The sequence below is a fragment of the Bos taurus genome, chromosome 1, assembly GCF_002263795.3.
Source record: "Bos taurus isolate L1 Dominette 01449 registration number 42190680 breed Hereford chromosome 1, ARS-UCD2.0, whole genome shotgun sequence".
Taxonomy (NCBI): Eukaryota; Metazoa; Chordata; class Mammalia; order Artiodactyla; family Bovidae; genus Bos; species Bos taurus.
The window spans coordinates 127271016-127289132 of record NC_037328.1 but is presented as its reverse complement, the minus strand read 5'-3'; the positions used below and the strand labels follow the sequence as shown (position 1 = coordinate 127289132).

Genomic DNA, 18117 nt, shown 5'->3' with positions numbered 1-18117 from the left:
TCCCAGGCCCAGCCCCTGAACAGCCTCCTTTATCCTGGCGCCCCCTTTCTCTTGGGAGTGGGGAGACAAAATGTCGCAAAAGGAAACCTCGCTAGTGCGCAGGTGAGTCCTCTCACCTTGGTTTCTGCTTATTGCTGTGGGCTGTAACCACCATTTATAACCTCGGTTTCTTTGAAAAACCCACTTAGGGGCTCCGGTGCGGTCCACAGCTGACATCGCGTGGGCGGGAAATAGGCCGAGGCATCTACTCTTTGGAGACCTCTGCTCCTCCCTCCCAATGACCCATTGATAACCAGGGACACGGGTCCCCAGCTCTGTCCCCTCCTAGACCTCGTCCCTTGCAGCCCCATCAGCTGCCAGGACCCAGATCCGCAGCAAGGGCACCTGGAGTTCTCCCGGTCCCAGGCAGAGCCCCCGCGAACCCTGGAACGCTGTTTCCTGCTGCTCCTCTTTCCCTCCTCCTGCTGTTTCTCCTCTCCTCCTGGCGCTCTGGCCCCCGCGGGTCGCTGACTTCCTCCGGCCTCCGCCCCTAGCCGCTACCGCCCCCTGGCAGCCGTCTCCATGGTGCACACCAGACGCGGGAAGCCACCCGGCGGCGGTGGAGGGAGGCAGGGACCCGGCGCATGAGTGAGTGCGGGGCGCGGGCCAGGCGCCAGGAGCGCGTGCTGGGTGAGGGCGAGGTTGCACCGGCACTCCGAACCGTGATTAGGTGCTCCAGACACGCTGGGACCTGGGCTCGGTGGAGGTCTTGCTTGGTTTGCGCCTGCCCCGCCCCAGGGACATAGGCCTCCCCACCCAGACATCCCCAGGGTAGGGATTTCCGGCATCGGTGGGTAGTGGGAATTCTTTCCGGGATCTTTCGAAACTGTTGTGTGCACCAGGGGTTTTGAAGAAGGCCGAAAAAGGCAGCCCCTCAGGCCTGCCAGGTAGCTGCCCCTCTGGGAGCTAGCCGCTGTTGGAGCTGGGCGGGCAGGGCACTCAGAACTCAGGGCAGGGGCTCTTCTCCCCTCACCGCTTCTCCAGACGGCAGGACCCTCAGGCCCCTACTCTCACCTGCTCACCCCCCATCCCCACCTTCCATTTCCAGGAGAATCACAACCAGACAAGATGAGAAAATCTAGCATCCGTGGAGTATCCACTCCGGAAACCTCCAATAAATATTCATTAACTTACTAGCCAATCACCTAGGTAATTGCTAAGCTGGGCCACACACTTATAGAAATGACAGAAGGAAATACTCATACTGAAATAGTAAGTGAAAAACTCAAGATTTAAGAGGGTCTAAGTAGAATATTTATCGAATATATGTGTATATACCCAGAAGAGGCTCATGAGAAATACTTGATATTGTGAACAGTAGTACTGAATAGTGGGGTTCTCATGGTAAGTATACTGGAGTGGTTTGCCATTCCCTCCCCTAGTTACAAGCTTGAATCAAGATTGTCTAGAGAAATAAAAACAACCTCAGGTATGAGATGAAACCACTCCAATAGCAGAAGAGAAACTAAAGAGCCTCTTGATGAGGGTGAAAGAGTAGAGTGAAAAAAATCAACTTAAATTTTGATATTAAAAAAACTAAGATCATGGCACCCAGTCTCATCACTTCATGGCAAATAAAAGGGGAAAAGGTGGAAGCAGAGACAGATTTCCTCCTCTTAGGCTTTGAAATCACTGCAGATGGTGACCACAGCCATGAAATTAGAAGATGATTGCTTCTTGGCAGAAAGCTATGACAAACCTAGACAGTGGGTTAAAAAGCAGACATTACTTTACGGACAAAATCCAAACAGTCAAGGCTAGTCATGTACAGATGTGAGAGTTGGACCATAAAGAAGGCTGAATGCCGAATAATTGATGCTTTCAAACTGTGGTGCTGGAGAAGACTTTTGAGAGTCCCGTGCACATCAAGCAGATCAAACCAGTCAATCTTAAAGGAAATCAATTCTGAATACTTATTGGAAAGGCTGATGCTGAAGCTGAAGCTCCAATACTTTGGCCACCTGATAGAAGAGTGGACTCATTAGAAAAGACCCTGATGCTGAGAAAGATTGAAGACAGAAGGAGAAGAGTGTGACAGAGGATGAGATGGTTGGATGCCATTATTGATTAAATGGACATGAACTTGGGCAAACTCTGGAAATGGTAAGGGCTAGGCAAGCCTGGCATGCTGCAGTCCATGGGGTCACAAAGAGTTAGACATGACTTGGCGACTGAACAAACAATATTGGATAGTACCATCTTAGTCAGCTTGAAGTGAAGTCGCTCAGTCATGTCCAACTCTTTGCGAGCCCATGGACTGTAGCCTACCAGGCTCCTCTGTCTATGGGATTTTCCAGGCAATAGTACTGGAGTGGATTGCCATTTCCATAATAGAATACCAATGACAACAGAAATGTTTTTCACAGTTCTAGAGGCTGGGAAATCCAAGACGAAAATACTAGTAAGATAGATTTCATTTTGAAGCCTGTTCTCTTGGTTTGTAAGGGAAAGAAAGTGTTAGTCGCTCAATTGTTCTGACTCTTTGTGACTCCATGGTCACAGGGCTCCTTTGTCCATGGAATTCTCCAGGCAAGAATACTGGAGTGAATAGCCATTTCCTTCTCCTGGGGATCTTCCCAGCTGAGGGATTGAACCCAGGTCTTCTGCACTGCAGGCAGATTCTTAACAATCTGAGCCACCAAGGCAGCCCCCTTGGTTTGTAGGTGATGGCCGATTCAACAGCTTGGGTGTGGATGGGTTGGAGGTGAGCTCTGTTGTCTCTTCTTAATCCCATCATTAGGGCCCCACCCTCATGACCTTATCTAACTGTAATTACCTTCCAAAGAACCCACATCATCACACTGGGGATTCAGCATTTGAATTTGAAGGGGAGGGGAGGTGAAAACATTCAATTCATAACAGTTTCTAACAAATGGTACCTTAGAGTGGTTACAAATGGGGGCTATGGATCTAGATTGTCTAAATTTGAATCCCAACTACACCACTTACCAGTGTCTGCCCTTAGGCAAATCACATAAACTCAGTATGCCTCAGGTTCCCTCCTTAGCATCTGCTATGTGTCAGATTCTGTTCTCAGAAGGCAATGGCACCCCACTCCAGTACTCTTGCCTGGAAAATCCCATGGACGGAGGAGCCTGGTAGGCTGCAGTCCATGGGGTCACTGAGGGTCGGACACGACTGAGCGACTTCACTTTCACTTTTCACTTTCATGCATTGGAGAAGGAAATGGCAACCCACTCCAGTGTTCTTGCCTGGAGAATCCCAGGGACGGGGGAGCCTGGTGGGCTGCCGTCTCTGGGGTTGCACAGAATCGGACACGACTGAAGCGACTTAGTAGTAGTAGTAGTAGAAGTAACTCATTATTCCCCATAACACTTCTTTGTCACCATCATCTCCATCTTACTGATGAAAAATCTTTACAATTGTTATCTCATATAATCCTCACAAATGTCAAAGAGTTAATATTCCCACCATGTGTACAGATGAAGAAAATGAGGTTCAAGGAAGAGAAGTTGATTACCCACGATCACCCTGCTGGTAATGGACAGAAACAGGATTCAAACCTGTTCCGGTGAACTGGGCCACCTGCTCCCGACCCACACAGTCTCCCATGGTGCTATGCAGTGTTTGCCAATTGCCTGATGATAAGCAGCACTAGAGATGCTTTCCAAAAATGGTCTTAGCATGGATGGACCTAGAGACTGTCATCCAGAGTGAAGTAGGTCAGAAAAATAAATACCATGTATTTATGCGTGGGGAATTCGAAAAAACTGTTATAAACCTTCTTATTTACAAAACAGAAGTAGAGAACAAATGTGTACATACCAAGGGGGAAAGGGAGGTGGGATGAATTGGGAGATTGGGATTGACATATATACACTGCGTGCATGCTAAGTCACTTCAGTCGTGTCTGACTCTTGCAACCCCATGGACTATATGCTGCCAGGTTCCTCTGTCCATGGGATTCTCCAGGCAAGAATACTGGAATGGGTAGCCATGCCCTCCTCCAGGGGAATTTCCCAACCCAGGGATCGAACCCAAGTCTCCTGCGGCTCATGCATTGCAGGCAGATACTTTACTGCTGAATCACTGGGGGAGCCCGACATATGTTGGGGTCCTTTAATGGACCAGAACCTGGTGGTCCGGAGTCGACTGATAAGAAAGTAAAGGAGAGAGAAAGAGGCTGATATTTGTTGGTTTACGCAGGAAGCCAATAAAGCCTCTGCACCGGGCTTGCTCTGTTCACAAAGGCCTCAGGCGCCCTCTCGATGGGGTGAAGGCGCAGAGCACTTTCTCGAGAGGGTCTTAGAAGCCCGGGCAGCAAAGTCAACACAGAGAACCTCTGCGCTCCAAAGAAATAGCCTGAGAGACAGAGTTGTAAATAATCACTTTTACCATACGGTTCATAAAAAGGAAGAGGGTACTTATCACCGTATAGAAAAACTAATGAAGGAAATGCCTGGATTCCTCAGCCCCCCCGGGAGAGGCTTCCTCTCCTCTTAATTCCTGGATATTCAGGAATTAATAAGGAACAGATTCCTGACAGATCCAAAACAGCACACAGGAAGCCTCCTGTTTAAATGCTTCCTGACAGACATATATACACTGCTATGTATAAAATAAAATAACTAACAAGAACCTACTGTATAGCACAGGGAACTCAGTGCCTGGTGGTAACCTAAATGGGAAGGAAATCCAAAAAAGAGGGGATATATATATATATAGCTGATTCAGTGATTCACTGATTTACTTTGCTGTACAGTAGAAACACAACACTGTAAAACAACTATATGCCAATAAATTTTTTTTAATGGTCTTGGGAATCAGTACGCTCAGTTCTGTTTTCAGCCAGAGCAAATCCCTTCTCTCCCTTCCTGGGCCTCATTTTTGTTCCATATAAAAGAAGAAGTTAGACCAGCCCCAAGATGAAAAGTAGGTTTTGGGTAGCTGCCAAGTCTGGTTGCTCTGCAGGAGCTGCTGGAGCAGAGCTATGAGCAGAATGCTGGAGCTACAACTGGGTGCTGGCCATGGGTCGGGTGAGTGGTAGGGTGAAGAGCCATTTTGGTTGGCCCAGTATTTTCCTGGTTTTAGCACTTAAAGTCCTGAGACAGTGGGTCATCCCAGTGATAGCTTACATGGATTAGATAATCTATAAAGTCCCAACCAGAGCTATTAAGAATATGATTTTTCCTTACCTGAGTCTCTACATTCTACTGGGTTTACTCTCCCTTTTTAGAATGTTTTTCACTTGTGATGGGCTAATTTCTAGCAATAGGATACCAATGCAAGTGTGACCTAAATTGAAAATGTGGACTACCCCCAGTAGTTCGTATGGCTTCTAACAGATGACGCTAGCTTTCCCTTGAAAATTTAAAACATCCCCAAGCGCCCTGGAAGTGTGCAGTGCCTCCACGCATCTCAGTACATTTTGGGATCTGTGACTCTGAGACATGAAGCATTTCTAGAGACAAAAAGGGATGTTAAGTAATGTCAAAAGAGTACATCTCCTAGGAAAATTTATCAGTTCTAAATTTGTAAGTACCCAGTATTAATACCATAGTGCCAAAATGTATAAAACAAAAACTTGTGCTACAAATTAATAAGTGATAGAGAAGGTGTGGAGAAAAGGGAACCCTCCTACACTGTTGGTGGGAATGTAAACTGGTGCAGCCACTATGGAGAACAGCATAGAGGTTCCTTAAAAGACTAAAAATTCCGTATGATCCAGCAATCCCACTGACAAAAATTAGAACTGACTCTTGCAGCCAGCAGAGTAAAAATAACATCAATAATAATAAAAATGTTTCCTTATCACTACATGCCAGGCACTGTGTAGTGCTTTATAAACTCATCTCATTTAACCTTTATGACAACCATAATCCATTTTACAGATTGGGAAATGGAGGCTTGAAGAGTTTATAATTTCTCTAAGGCCACACAGTAAATCAAGTAGTGGAGATAAGACTAAAATCCAAGTTTGTTACCTTCCAAAGCCCACATTCTTAACCACTATAATTACTGCGTGGCAGGAATTATGTCTAAAAGAAAATTATGCCACTTTTAAATCAATATGAACGTGGAAGTATTTAAAGCCCACTACTAATGTTAATTGTGTTCCTTTACAATTGAATTCAAAGAACTTCCCCCATTTTAAACAATCTAAAAGAAAGAATCCATTTCCATGAGTATAGTCCTTGCAAATTGAAATTTTCTGCTCTGATTCTCCACTCTCATTTTAAGATTAGTGAAGTACTTTATGATTTTCAGAGAAGGTGTGCAGCGATATTTGCTCATTTTTAGTGGGAAAGTGTGATCTCCTCCTTAAAAAGATATCTGTGTGCTGGGTTTCAGGGCAAGTTACAGTTCTCAGAATCCAAGTGGAATCTAACGCTATGAAACAATGCCAAGAGAAAAGCAAGGAAAACGAAAAACTAAAGGAGCACCCCAGTCCATTGTTTCCATTCTTCAAAAGTTCCTGAAAACATACGAGAAGCGTTGTGTACAGACTCAGACGTCTGTGTGTCCAGCCATCAAAAGGGACTTGAAAGCCAGCATCAACCATGAACGGATTCTCAGGAAGGTGAGTGTATCCTCTCAAGAAACCAAGGAACATGGATCCTCAATCCCTTCAAGCCCAGAATTGGCGGGGTCGCCCGCTCTGCGTTCCTGCCTGCATGCCGTCCAGAGCCTGACTCTGGCACCAAAGTCTGCTCGGCACTCCTCCTACCTTCCCACTCCTCCCTCCCAGTCTGCCCATCCCCGTCCTTCATCCTTCGAGCAGCTCTGCCTGTTCTCACCCCGCTTCACCTCCGGAACGGCCAGCCTGCCTCTCCTCCCACTCTATGTCTGGAGAGTCCAGCTCGAAAGCATCCCTTTTGTCATCATTGCAGAACCTCCCTCGCCAGCACTCCCGACCCTCCAAAAGAATGTCTCCTTGTCTTGACATCTGATGCGTCCAAGCCATCAAGCTAGACCTGCAAATACCCACACCCCTCCCATCTCACTTGGAGTAAGACAGCATATCATTTGGATTTCAGGGGAAAAAAACCTGATGTCACATCTTTTCTGAGATTAAATCTACTGGTTGAATGTCAGGGGGGAGGAAGAGAGGCCAGCCTAAGTGGTCAGCTCGGGAAGGGGCGCCTGAGTGACCAGAAGGGGGAGCCTGGCACCCAAAGACGGACTGTCCAGCTTCACAACTTCTCTATCACCAGCCCAGAAAGACAGTCTGTGTTTTAATAACCACATACCTACTGATTTCATAAAATGCTGGGTGTTAAGCAAGACAACAAATTAAACAAAATAATTAGATAGAGATGGGTACTTTAAATACCATTACTTAAGACTTTGACACAAATCCATTCCACCCATATTTTTCCTGAATGTTTCTGGGGTTGGGAGGGTGATTACATTGCACCCTCCACAGAGAAACCCTCCCACAGTTCCTGTCTAAATCTCTCTCTCTTTCTGAACTCCCATTCTCAGGAAAGCTGCCGGCACCCACTATATTCCTTCAGGCTTTCACTCTCCACTTCTCCTCTTCCTGACCTGCGCTCCTGCACGTGCTCAGTCGCTTCAGTCGTGTTCGACTCTGCAATTCCATGGACTGTAGCCCACCAGGCTGGTCTATCCATGGGATTCTCCAGGCAGGAATACTGGGATGGGTTACCATGCCCTCCTCTGGGGGACTTCCTGACGCAGGGATCAAACCCAAGTCTCCTGTGTCTCCTGCATTGGCCTAATTCATTTTTTCTGGTTGTAGTTATTATAATTAGGCTGCACTACTTAATCATAGGGTTAATCATAAACTTTATTCAAATTTATAACCATGTCAGCAGTATTTTCCAAGTATTTTTAATTATAATCACCATCAGAAATATAATTAACATTATGACCCAGTATATAAGTACTGGAATCTGTGTGACCCTAAGAGCTGTTTATGTTGGGTTGCTTTGGTTGGGTCTCCATTTTGATTTCGAACGTCAGTAAAATGAAAGTGTCATGAGACAGTTATTCCTTACTGCATAGTATATACTCAGATAATTTCCCTTCTTTTCTGTTTCATTAAAGAAATAAAGAAAAAGCTGGTAACAACCCACTAAATTGATTTCCTGACCCAGTTATGGACAGTAGCCTGCTGGAAAAAAATCTCTGCCTTGTGGGACTTTTCATGAAGCTTAGGCAGGAACTCCCTAAGTTTGTGTTGAACCCCAATGCACACTTGATCCAAAAATAATAAGTAATGTCCTTCTAATGTTGTCTAATGACGATATTTTTCTCTACATATTTGGACACATGAACCTCCGTTTATGATGCCCACCTGTAGTTTTTTTTAACATTCTAGTTTGTACTGGTGAGACCTGATGACTCCCCGCCAGGCATCCCACCAATGTCCTTGGAAGCTTTGCTCATGACTGTTCGGGATGAGTGTTACATGCTGGGGAGAGAGATCTGCATCTGGGGCTTTCAACTGAGCAACCCAGAGATCGCCAGACTTGTGAGTCATGCATTTAAAAAATTGCTCTCCATTTAACCTTAAAATTGAATGCAAGCATATTATCATGTGTTCCAGCTATAGTTTATGTGGTTGTTGACTGATATGCTCCAAACTATTCTTTTTTAAAAGTATTTTTAGTGAAATATTTCAGACATATAAAAGTGCAAAAAATAATAGAACTGACATCTATGTACTCACCGTTGCATAATATACTTTTTAAGGAATGGATATTGAAGATACTTACAAATACAAGAGCTAAAGTGCCATCTTTCTTCTTCTCCCCCATCTACTTCCAGGAGGTATCACTAGCCTGGAGTTGATGTGTATCAACCCCATTCATGTTTTTGTGCTTTTATTACATATGCATGTATATTTTTACTTACCTACGTGAATTGTACTTTGTGTGATTTTATGACTTCTTTTACTCACATTATGTTGTCAAGATTTCTCCATGTTTATTAATTTTGACTGCTATTGTATAACACATAGCCTTCAGTCTTGAATGATGGTTTGCTGAAAACACGCTTATAGATTAAATATCATTATTTTTTATATTGAACTTCCTTTATAGTGAGTCCTAAGTTATATATAGGACTTTACTTCTGGCAAGGGCAAATCAGATAATTCAGGTAAATCCTTTCACTGAGGACAAAAAGATAAGCTAACATACACAATATGGGAGATAAATAAGCTTGATTTCTACTTCACATCATACCCCAGAATCAATTCCAGATGGATTATATATTATTTAAGGCAAAACAATAAGGTTTCTAGAAGATAGTCTAGGACAACACCAGAATCATGATTCTGGGGTGGAGAAAAACTCAAACAGAACACAAAAAACACTAATTTTTCCAGTTCCTAGCCTTTTTGAAAGTCCCTTATTTCTCTGAATGTTTAAACTTATAATCTATGTCTAATAATTTCAATAATCTGAATTATTTTGGAGTCTGACATTTCTGACTCTTGCTTCTACTGGTTCTTACTTATGAGGGCATTCCTTTGTATGTTTTTGTGATTTTTTTTTTTTTTAACTGTAAATTCATATTTTGTGGGGACAAAAATAGCTATGGCAATTTCTTGAGCTCTGATTTGCAGATAGCTCTCTCCAGAGAATATTTACAGGTTTTTCTACCACACGCTCAGAGCTGTTAAATTCTTTTTTTTTTTTCCCTTTGGTTTTTTTTTTGGCCGTACCACATGGCATTCAGGATCTTAGTTTCCCAACCAAGGATGGAACTTGTGTCCCCTGCAGTGGAAATGCAGTCTTAACTGCTGTACTGCCAGGGAAGTCCCAAAATTAAGTTCTTAATCTAAGGTTTCTTTGGGGCTTCCCTGGTGGCTCAGATGGTAAAGAATCTGCCTGTGATGCAGGAGACCTGGGTTGTCTCTGGGTTGGGAAGATCCCCTGGAGAAAAGAATGATGACCCCCTCCAATATTCTAACCTGGAGAATTCCATGGATAGAGAAGCCTGGCAGGCTACAGTCCATGGGATGGAAAGAGTCAGACATTATTGAGTGACTAACACTTTCACTTTCAAGGTTTTTTGAACCATTCTGGTGATGTTAATTCAAGTTGCAAACCTGTGCTAAGGCTAGTTTTGTGAGTTCTCGGGGGATGTATTTTTTTCCATATACTCAGTTTGAGATGGGCCATTTTCCCTGGGATCCTTTGGGGAAGGGAAGAGTTGGGTTTATTTCTAGTTCTTTGTTACTCTAAGGACATAGCACTACAATCCACTTTATGTTTTGAGCCACACCTCTATTCAGGATTTCCTGTTGGACTGCTCACCTTGTCCCCTGGACTGTATGATCCAGTAAAATCAAAGCCCAAATCTACTGCTTTAATGATGCTGTCAAAAGGGAAAGCTGGCTTCAGGGCCGCATACCTCTCTGGGTCATTTTCTTCTCATTCTTTGCCCTTTGGATATTTCTCCCTAACCTGCCTGTCAATCAACACATTTTAAAAAGATATGTTTAAAACTCTCCGAACAATGCATAGAGGAAAAGCTTCATAATGTTAGATTTGGCAGTGATTTCTTAGATATACACTAAAAGCACAAGCAACACACACACACCCTCATTAAGTGAATCGGACCTCATAAAAATGAAAAACTTCTGTGCTTCAAAGGACACAATCAACCGAGTGAAAAGGGAGAAAATAATTGCAAAGCATATATGTGGTAAGGGGTTAATATCCAGAATATATAAAGAACTCATATAACTCAGCAACAAGAAATAAGCAAACTGATTTTAAAATGGTCAAGGGCTTGAACAGACATTCTCTGAAGAAGATACACAAATGACCAAGAAGCACCTGAAAAGATTTTGAACACCATCAATCATTCAATTCAGTTCAGTCGCTCAGTTGTGTCCAACTCTTTGTGACTCCATGAATTGCAGCACGCCAGATCTCCCTGTCCATCACCAACTCCCAGAGTTCACTCAGACTCACGTCCATTGAGTCAGTGATGCCATCCAGCCATCTCATCTTCTGTCATCCCCTTCTCCTCCTGCCCCCAATCCCTCCCAGCATCAGGGTCTTTTCCAGTGAGTCAGCTCTTCACATGAGGTGGCCAAAGTATTGGAGTTTCAGCTTCAGCATCAGTCCTTCCAATGAACACCCAGGACTAATCTCCTTTAGGATGGACTGGTTGGATCTCCTTGCAGTCCAAGGGACTCTCAAGAGTCTTCTCCAAACCACACTTCAAAAGCATCAATTCTCTGGCGCTCAGCTTTCTTCACAGTCCAGCTTTCACATCCATACATGAACACTGGAAAAACCATAGCCTTGACTAGACGGACCTTTGTTGGCAAAGGAATGTCTCTGCTTTTCAATATGTTATCTAGGTTGGTCATAACTTTCCTTCCAAGGAGTTTTAATTTTATGGCTGCAATCACCATCTGCAGTGATTTTGGAGCCCAAAAAATAAAGTCTGACACTGTTTCCACTGTTTCCCTATTCTCTATTTGCCATGAAGTGATGGGACCAGATACCATGATCTTAGTTTTCTGAATGTTGAGTTTTAAGCCAACTTTTTCACTCTCCTCTTTCACTTTCATCAAGAGGCTCTTCAGTTCTTCTTTGCTTTCTGCCATAGGGTGGTGTCATCTGCATATCTGAGGTTATTGATATTTCTCCCGGCAGTCTTGATTCCAGCTTGTGTTTCTTCCAGTCCAGCGTTTCTCATGATGTACTCTGCATATAAGTTAAATAAACAGGGTGACAATATACAGCCTTGATGTACTCCTTTTCCTATTTGGAACCAGTCTGTTGTTCCATGTCCAGTTCTAACTGTTGCTTCCTGACCTGCATACGGGTTTCTCAAGAGGCAGGTCAGGTGGTCTGGTATTCCCATCTCTTTCAGAATTTTCCACAGTTTATTGTGATCCACACAGTCAAAGGCTTTGGCATAGTCAATAAAGCAGACATAGATGTTTTTCTGGAACTCTCTTGCTTTTTCTATGATCCAGCGGATGTTGGCAATTTGATCTCTGGTTCCTCTGCCTTTCCTAAAACCAGCTTGAACATCTGGAAGTTCATGGTTCACATACTGCTGAAGCCTGGCTTGGAGAATTTTGAGCATTACTTTACTAGCATGTGAGATGAGTGCAACTGTGCGATAGTTTGAGCATTCTTTGGCATTGCCTTTCTTTGGGATTGGAATGAAAACTGACCTTTTCCAGTCCTCTGGCCACTGCTGAGTTTTCCAAATTTGCTGGCACATTGAGTGCAGCATTTTCACAGCATCATCTTCCAGGATTTGAAATAGCTCAACTGGAATTCCATCATCTCCACTAGCTTTGTTCGTAGTGATGCTTTCTAAGGCCCACTTGACTTCACATTCCAGGATGTCTGGTTCTAGGTAAGTGATCACACCATCGTGATTATCTTGGTTGTGAAAATCTTTTTGGGGGCCACTATCAATCATTAGAGAAATGCAAATCAAAACCACCATGAGATACCACCCCATGTTAACTAAGATGGTTACTATTCAAAAAAGCAGAAAATAAAGTGTTGATGAGGATGCAGAGAAATTGGAACCCTTGTGCACTATTGGTGGAAATGTAAAATGGTGCCACTATGGAAAATAGTATGGTGGCTCCTCCAAACATTAAAAATAGAGAACTGCTATATCATCCAGCAATTCCACTTCTGAGTACGTACCCATGAGAATTGAAAGAAGGGTCTCAAAGAGATATTTATACATTCATGTTCATAGCAGCATTATTCACAATAGCCATAGATGGAAGCAAACCGAGTATCTACTGACAGACCAATGGGTAAACAAAATATGGTATATACATACAGTCGGATATTCAGTTCAGTTCAGTTCAGGCGCTCAGTCGTGTCCGACTCTTTGTGACCCCATGAATCACAGCACACCAGGCCTCCCTGTCCATCACCAATTCCCAGAGTTCACTCAGACTCACGTCCATCGAGTCAGTGATGCCATCCAGCCATCTCATCCTCTGTCGTCCCCTTCTCCTCCTGCCCCCAATCCCTCCCAGCATCAGAGTCTTTTCCAATGAGTCAGCTCTTCGAATGAGGTGGCCAAAGGACTGGAGTTTCAGCTTTAGCATCATTCCTTCCAAAGAAATCCCAGGGCTGATCTCCTTCAGAATGGACTGGTTGGCTGTCCTTGCAGTCCAGGTGACTCTCAAGAGTCTTCTCCAACACCACAGTTCAAAAGCATCAATTCTTCGGCGCTCAGCCTTCTTCACAGTCCAACACTCACATCCATACATGACCACAGGAAAAACCATAGCCTTGACTAGACAGACCTTCGTTGGCAAAGTAATGTCTCTGCTTTTGAATATGCTATCTAGGTTGGACATAACTTGAAGGAAATTCTGACACATACTACAACATGGATGAACCTTGAAGTGAGTGAAATAAGTCAGAAACAAAAGGATAGTGTATCATTTCACTTATATGAGGTACCTAGAGTAGTCAAATTCATAGAGCAGACAGTAGAATTGGCAGTTGCCAGGGGCTGGGGGCTGAAGACAATGGGAGCGTTTGTTGAATGGGTACAGAGGTTCAGTTTTGACCAATGGAAAACATTCAGGAGAGGAATGGTGATGGGGCTTGCACAACAGTGTGAATACACTTAAAGCCACAGAGATGTACACTTAAAAGTTATTAAAATGGTAAATTTTATATGTTTTTGACTTTAATTTTAAAATGAATCTTTAAAAAGGTATTTAAAATATATAAACAGAATTTTTAATTTTTTTTTATTCAGAGGCTCAGTCAGGTACTCAGTTCATTCAAATTGGAAAGAGAATGCTATTCATGCATGTTAAAAGTGATCCTTAACAGTTCCTTAAAATGTAGCCCTCTTGGTAATCTACAGGCTTCTCTGGTGGCTCAGATGGTAAAGGATCTGCCTACAATGCAGGAGATTCCTGAGTTTGATCCCTGAGTGGGGAAGATACCCTGGAGAAGAGAATGCCTACCCATTTCAGTATTCTTGCCTGGAGAATCCCATGGACAGAGGAGCCTGGTGGGCTATAGTCCATGGGGTCACAAAGGGTCGAACACAGCTGAGCAACTAACACTTTTATTTTTTCACTTTCTCGGTCAGCTGAAGGCTGCTGAGAAATTCTATCAGATGGCCGTGGTCTTGCCCACAGCAGGGCGGGTAACCCTGCAAACCACTGGTTGAGATCTTTAGGACCTGGTCCAGAGTTTATTTTGCACAGACCAACGTTAACATCAGCAGGGATGTGCCACATGGCCTCCTCTGTCAGAAATACAGCTTGATAAAAAAAAAAAAGAAAGAAATACAGCTTGAGAAATCTGATCCAGCACTCAAACTAGACTTTCTCTCATTAAAGAAGCCTCAGGCACCAGCTCTGTAGTTAAGATTGCAAGGGCTTTTTTATTCTCAACCAAGCTGTAATTTGGAATCCTGTCTCTGACCCACATGTCATTACCTCACAAAACCCTACATCCTCCAAACCCTACCAAAGTCACTTTCAGGCTTAAATTCTGTACTGAGGGAATCCTCAGGTCATGGTGATTCTAATTGCTAAAAAGGCAGCTTTCGTGTTTTTTAGCTTTAAATACTTTTTCCTATCAGGTTGGAATTTCACTGTCATTGGGATCCTTCGTTACAGCAAGAAATGACCTTGCCTTAGACTTGTGCTTATATTGTGTTACCGTATATTTTCTCTCATCATAAAGCTTGATGTTTCCTGAACAATTCTTCAATGAGTCTTCATTTTATCTTTTATTTTAAATTTTTATTTATTTTGCCACGCCAAGCAGCTGTGGGATCTTAGTCCCCTAACCAGGGATCGAAACCTGGCCCTTGGCAGTGAAAGCATGGAGTCCTAACCACTGGACAGCCAGGGAATTCCTAGTGAGTCTTCATTTTAAAGGGAAATTATTTTGTTTTTGTGCCACTTTCTCTTTGGGTAACTAGAAAGTTATCTTAGAGGCCAAAATGTTGAATAATTAACATAAGTGACTTTGAAGTAATTTATAAAAACACAGATCATATTCAACCATGCTGCTGCTGCTGCTGCTAAGTCACGTCAGTCATGTCTGACTCTGTGTGACCCCATAGACCGCAGCCCACCAGGCTCCCCCATCCCTGGGATTCTCCAGGCAAGAACACTGGAGTGGGTTGCCATTTCCTTCTCCAATGCATGAAAGTGAAACGTGAAAGTAAAGTTGCTCAGTTGTGTCCGACTCTTAGCGACCCCATGGACTGTAGCCTATGAGGCTCCTCCATCCATGGGATTTCCCAGGCAAGAGTACAGGAGTGGGGTGCCATTGCCTTCTCCGATATTCAACCATAGTAGTGTTTAAAAGTTAAATGAAGAATAAACTCGAATATAAAAAACCAAACACAGATCATCTTTGTTTTCATTGTGTCTGCACTTTTAACCTTGCATTCTCAGGCTTTGCTTCTAGAATCGAAGGGGCACACCTGCTGCCCATTTACCACCCTGGAACTCATTGACTGCAAGATGGATCCATGGTCTCTGGGGAGGCTTGGGCAGGCTTTGCATCTCAGCAGTCTGCATGTTCTTGTCCTCGACTACTGCAGGTAAGGCTGGAATGCAGATCCTTCAAAGTTCCCCATGCCTACCCCCGCCCCCGCTGGCAGCTGGGGGAGGCAAAGGCAGGGGAGGGAAATATCCTAGTTCCTTGTGTCTAATCAAGTCATTGCTGCAAAGGACACCCTAAAACTTCCTTAGAGTTCATGTTCCTAGTAAATGTTAGGGTTCTCAAAAAGAGTCTCTAGTCATTTGTTTACTCTTTTAACAAACATTTGTCGAAGGCTAGTTTGTCCAAGGCATGGTGCTTGTTGCTAAGGAAGATATAAGTGTACTTAAGGCACTGCCACTGTCCAAGGGAGTCTTCAGTGTACAGAGGAGGAGACACGCTCTTGATTATGTAAAGCACAAGGCGGAAAGTCTGAATATCACAAAAGTTGTTGATATACATTTTAGCAGTAGTTTGGATAAGGGGAATTGCAGTTCCACAGACATGGTCAGTGTTCACTAGGAAAGAAGGTGGGAGGAAAGGTATGGTGCCAGACAAGAGCAGAGCAAGTCCTTCAGAGGGCTGGGCTCCGAGTGGTCAGGGGAGGTCAAAGTCAATAATACTAATAATGACAATATTTGCTAATGGTTATTACTGCGTGCCAAGCACAGGACGTGGATTTTCTCATTACAGTAGATATGTATCAATATATACCATTACATAGAGATATATGATTATAATGATAGATATGTACCATTTCTAACCCTTGACTATAGGTAAGGAAAAACTCAGGGGGATTAACTGGCTTGTTCAAGGCCATTTGGTTCTTAGGGATGGAGACTAGATGTGAATTCAGGTGTCTGATTCAGAGTCCACCTTTAATCAATGATACTAGACTGCTGGGGTCTTAATTTACAATCCATAAAAGATTTCAAACTGCTTATGTGATCTGGGGTTGGTCGTGCCACCTCTCTGATCTATGAGCTGATGTCTTCCACTTCCCAAGTCTATGATTCTGTGACTCTTGCCACGGAGCCAGGTGGTGCCCTGTACTCAAAAGGCCAGTGGGCTGTGAAGTCATGCCTGAGAAGTGGTAGCTCAGTGACACAAAGACCCCACTAAAGGACTGGGATCTTATTAGGGCCCTGGTGGTGACAGAGAACAAGTCCATCAGCACAAGCTGGGGAAAGTCAATATTCTATGGAGATTCTCCGCGTTTCTGAAATGCTGGGAGGAGCCTTATGCTGTTACTTCAGTCATGTCTGACTCTGTGTGAACCTACAGACTGAAGCCTGCCAAGGCTTCTCTGTCCGTGGGATTCTCCAGGCAAGAATACTGGAGTGGGCTACCATGCCCTCCTCCAGGGGACCTTCCTGACCCAGGGATCAAACCTGCATCTCTTATGTCTCCTGCATTGTAGGCGGATTCTTTACCGCTGAGCCACCAGGAGCCTTAGGGTCTCTTAATTCAGGGCAGCAGAAGGACAGGGTCCTCGGGACACCGTGCAGTGATTCAGGAGCAGCCACAGAGTTCCCCAAATGGACCAAGTAGAACCAACCCCACTGCTAGGAGACCCTCTAGACTCCAGTTGCTGTGCTGTACCCAGAGACCTGCACTGCGGGGAAGAAAGAAGGAATTCCCGTCTTTAAGAAACAGCTTGTTTTAATTGTCAGTGGAAATACTGCTGCTGCTGACACCTAGAGCTGTCAGGGTTGGGTAGCTGGGAGTCTGCACTGAGACCTCAACATGGACAGATTGCAGGTCACTGCCCTCTGGGGACTGGAGCTCTGTCCTCAGCGTTTTCCCTGATAGACTATGAAGTCCAGCAGGCAGGACGCCCCTCTTTCTCATACACAGCTGCATCCCCTCAGCCACTGTGGTCCTCAATAATTACTTGTTGAATACATTTATAAATTTTAAAGTTATTTCTGTCAGTACTGTTCACTTCATTTTTAAAATTTTTATTTATTTTTATTCTTGGCTGTGCTAGGTCTTTGTTTCTTTTGTGAGGGCTTTCTCTAGTTGTGGAGAGCAGGGGCTACTCTTCATTGATGGGCATGGGCTTCTCATTACAGTGGCTGCAGAGCATGGGCTCTGGGCATGTGGGCTTCACTAGTTGTGGTACACAGGATTAGTTATTCTGTGGCATGTAGGATCTTTCTGGACCAGGGATCGAACCTGTGTCCCCTGCATTGGCAGGTGGATTCTTATCCACTGTGCCACCAGGGAGTATATATGAGTTTAGTCGTTCAGTCGTGTCTGACTCTTTGTGATCCCATGGACTGTAGCCTGCCAGGCTCCTCTGTCCATGGGATACTCCAGGCAAGAATACTGGAGTGGGTCGCTATGCTCTCCACCAGGGGGTCTTCCCAGCCCAGGGATCCAACCCAGGTCTCCCGTGTTGCAGGCAGATTCTTAACCATCTGAGCCACCTGGGAAGCCCTGTGCCACCAGGCAAGTTCTCATTTTTTTTTAAAGTTCAAGCCTTGACTCTGCAAATTCCCCAAACATGTTGCTGGGCCTCAGTTTCTTGACCTAATCCCTACCTACCCACAGAGGCTGTTGCTGGCATGAATGAGATGATGGGTGTGATTTCACTTTGAAACTCTAGGGATTG

At 44.2% G+C, this 18117-nt stretch overlaps 1 protein-coding gene across 1 annotated transcript in view; it reads left to right on the top strand.

The window, feature by feature from the left end:
* Positions 1-558: 558 nt before the first annotated feature.
* The window catches only part of LRRC78 (leucine rich repeat containing 78), a 60832-nt gene continuing 43273 nt past the window's right edge, over positions 559-18117 (top strand). Inside the window, exons 1-4 of the mRNA XM_010801573.3 lie at positions 559-627; positions 6352-6580; positions 8345-8497; positions 15413-15561. Of these exons, the coding sequence (XP_010799875.1) occupies positions 6401-6580; positions 8345-8497; positions 15413-15561 (482 nt within the window). The 5' untranslated portion in view covers positions 559-627; positions 6352-6400. The remainder of the gene's footprint in view (positions 628-6351; positions 6581-8344; positions 8498-15412; positions 15562-18117) is intronic.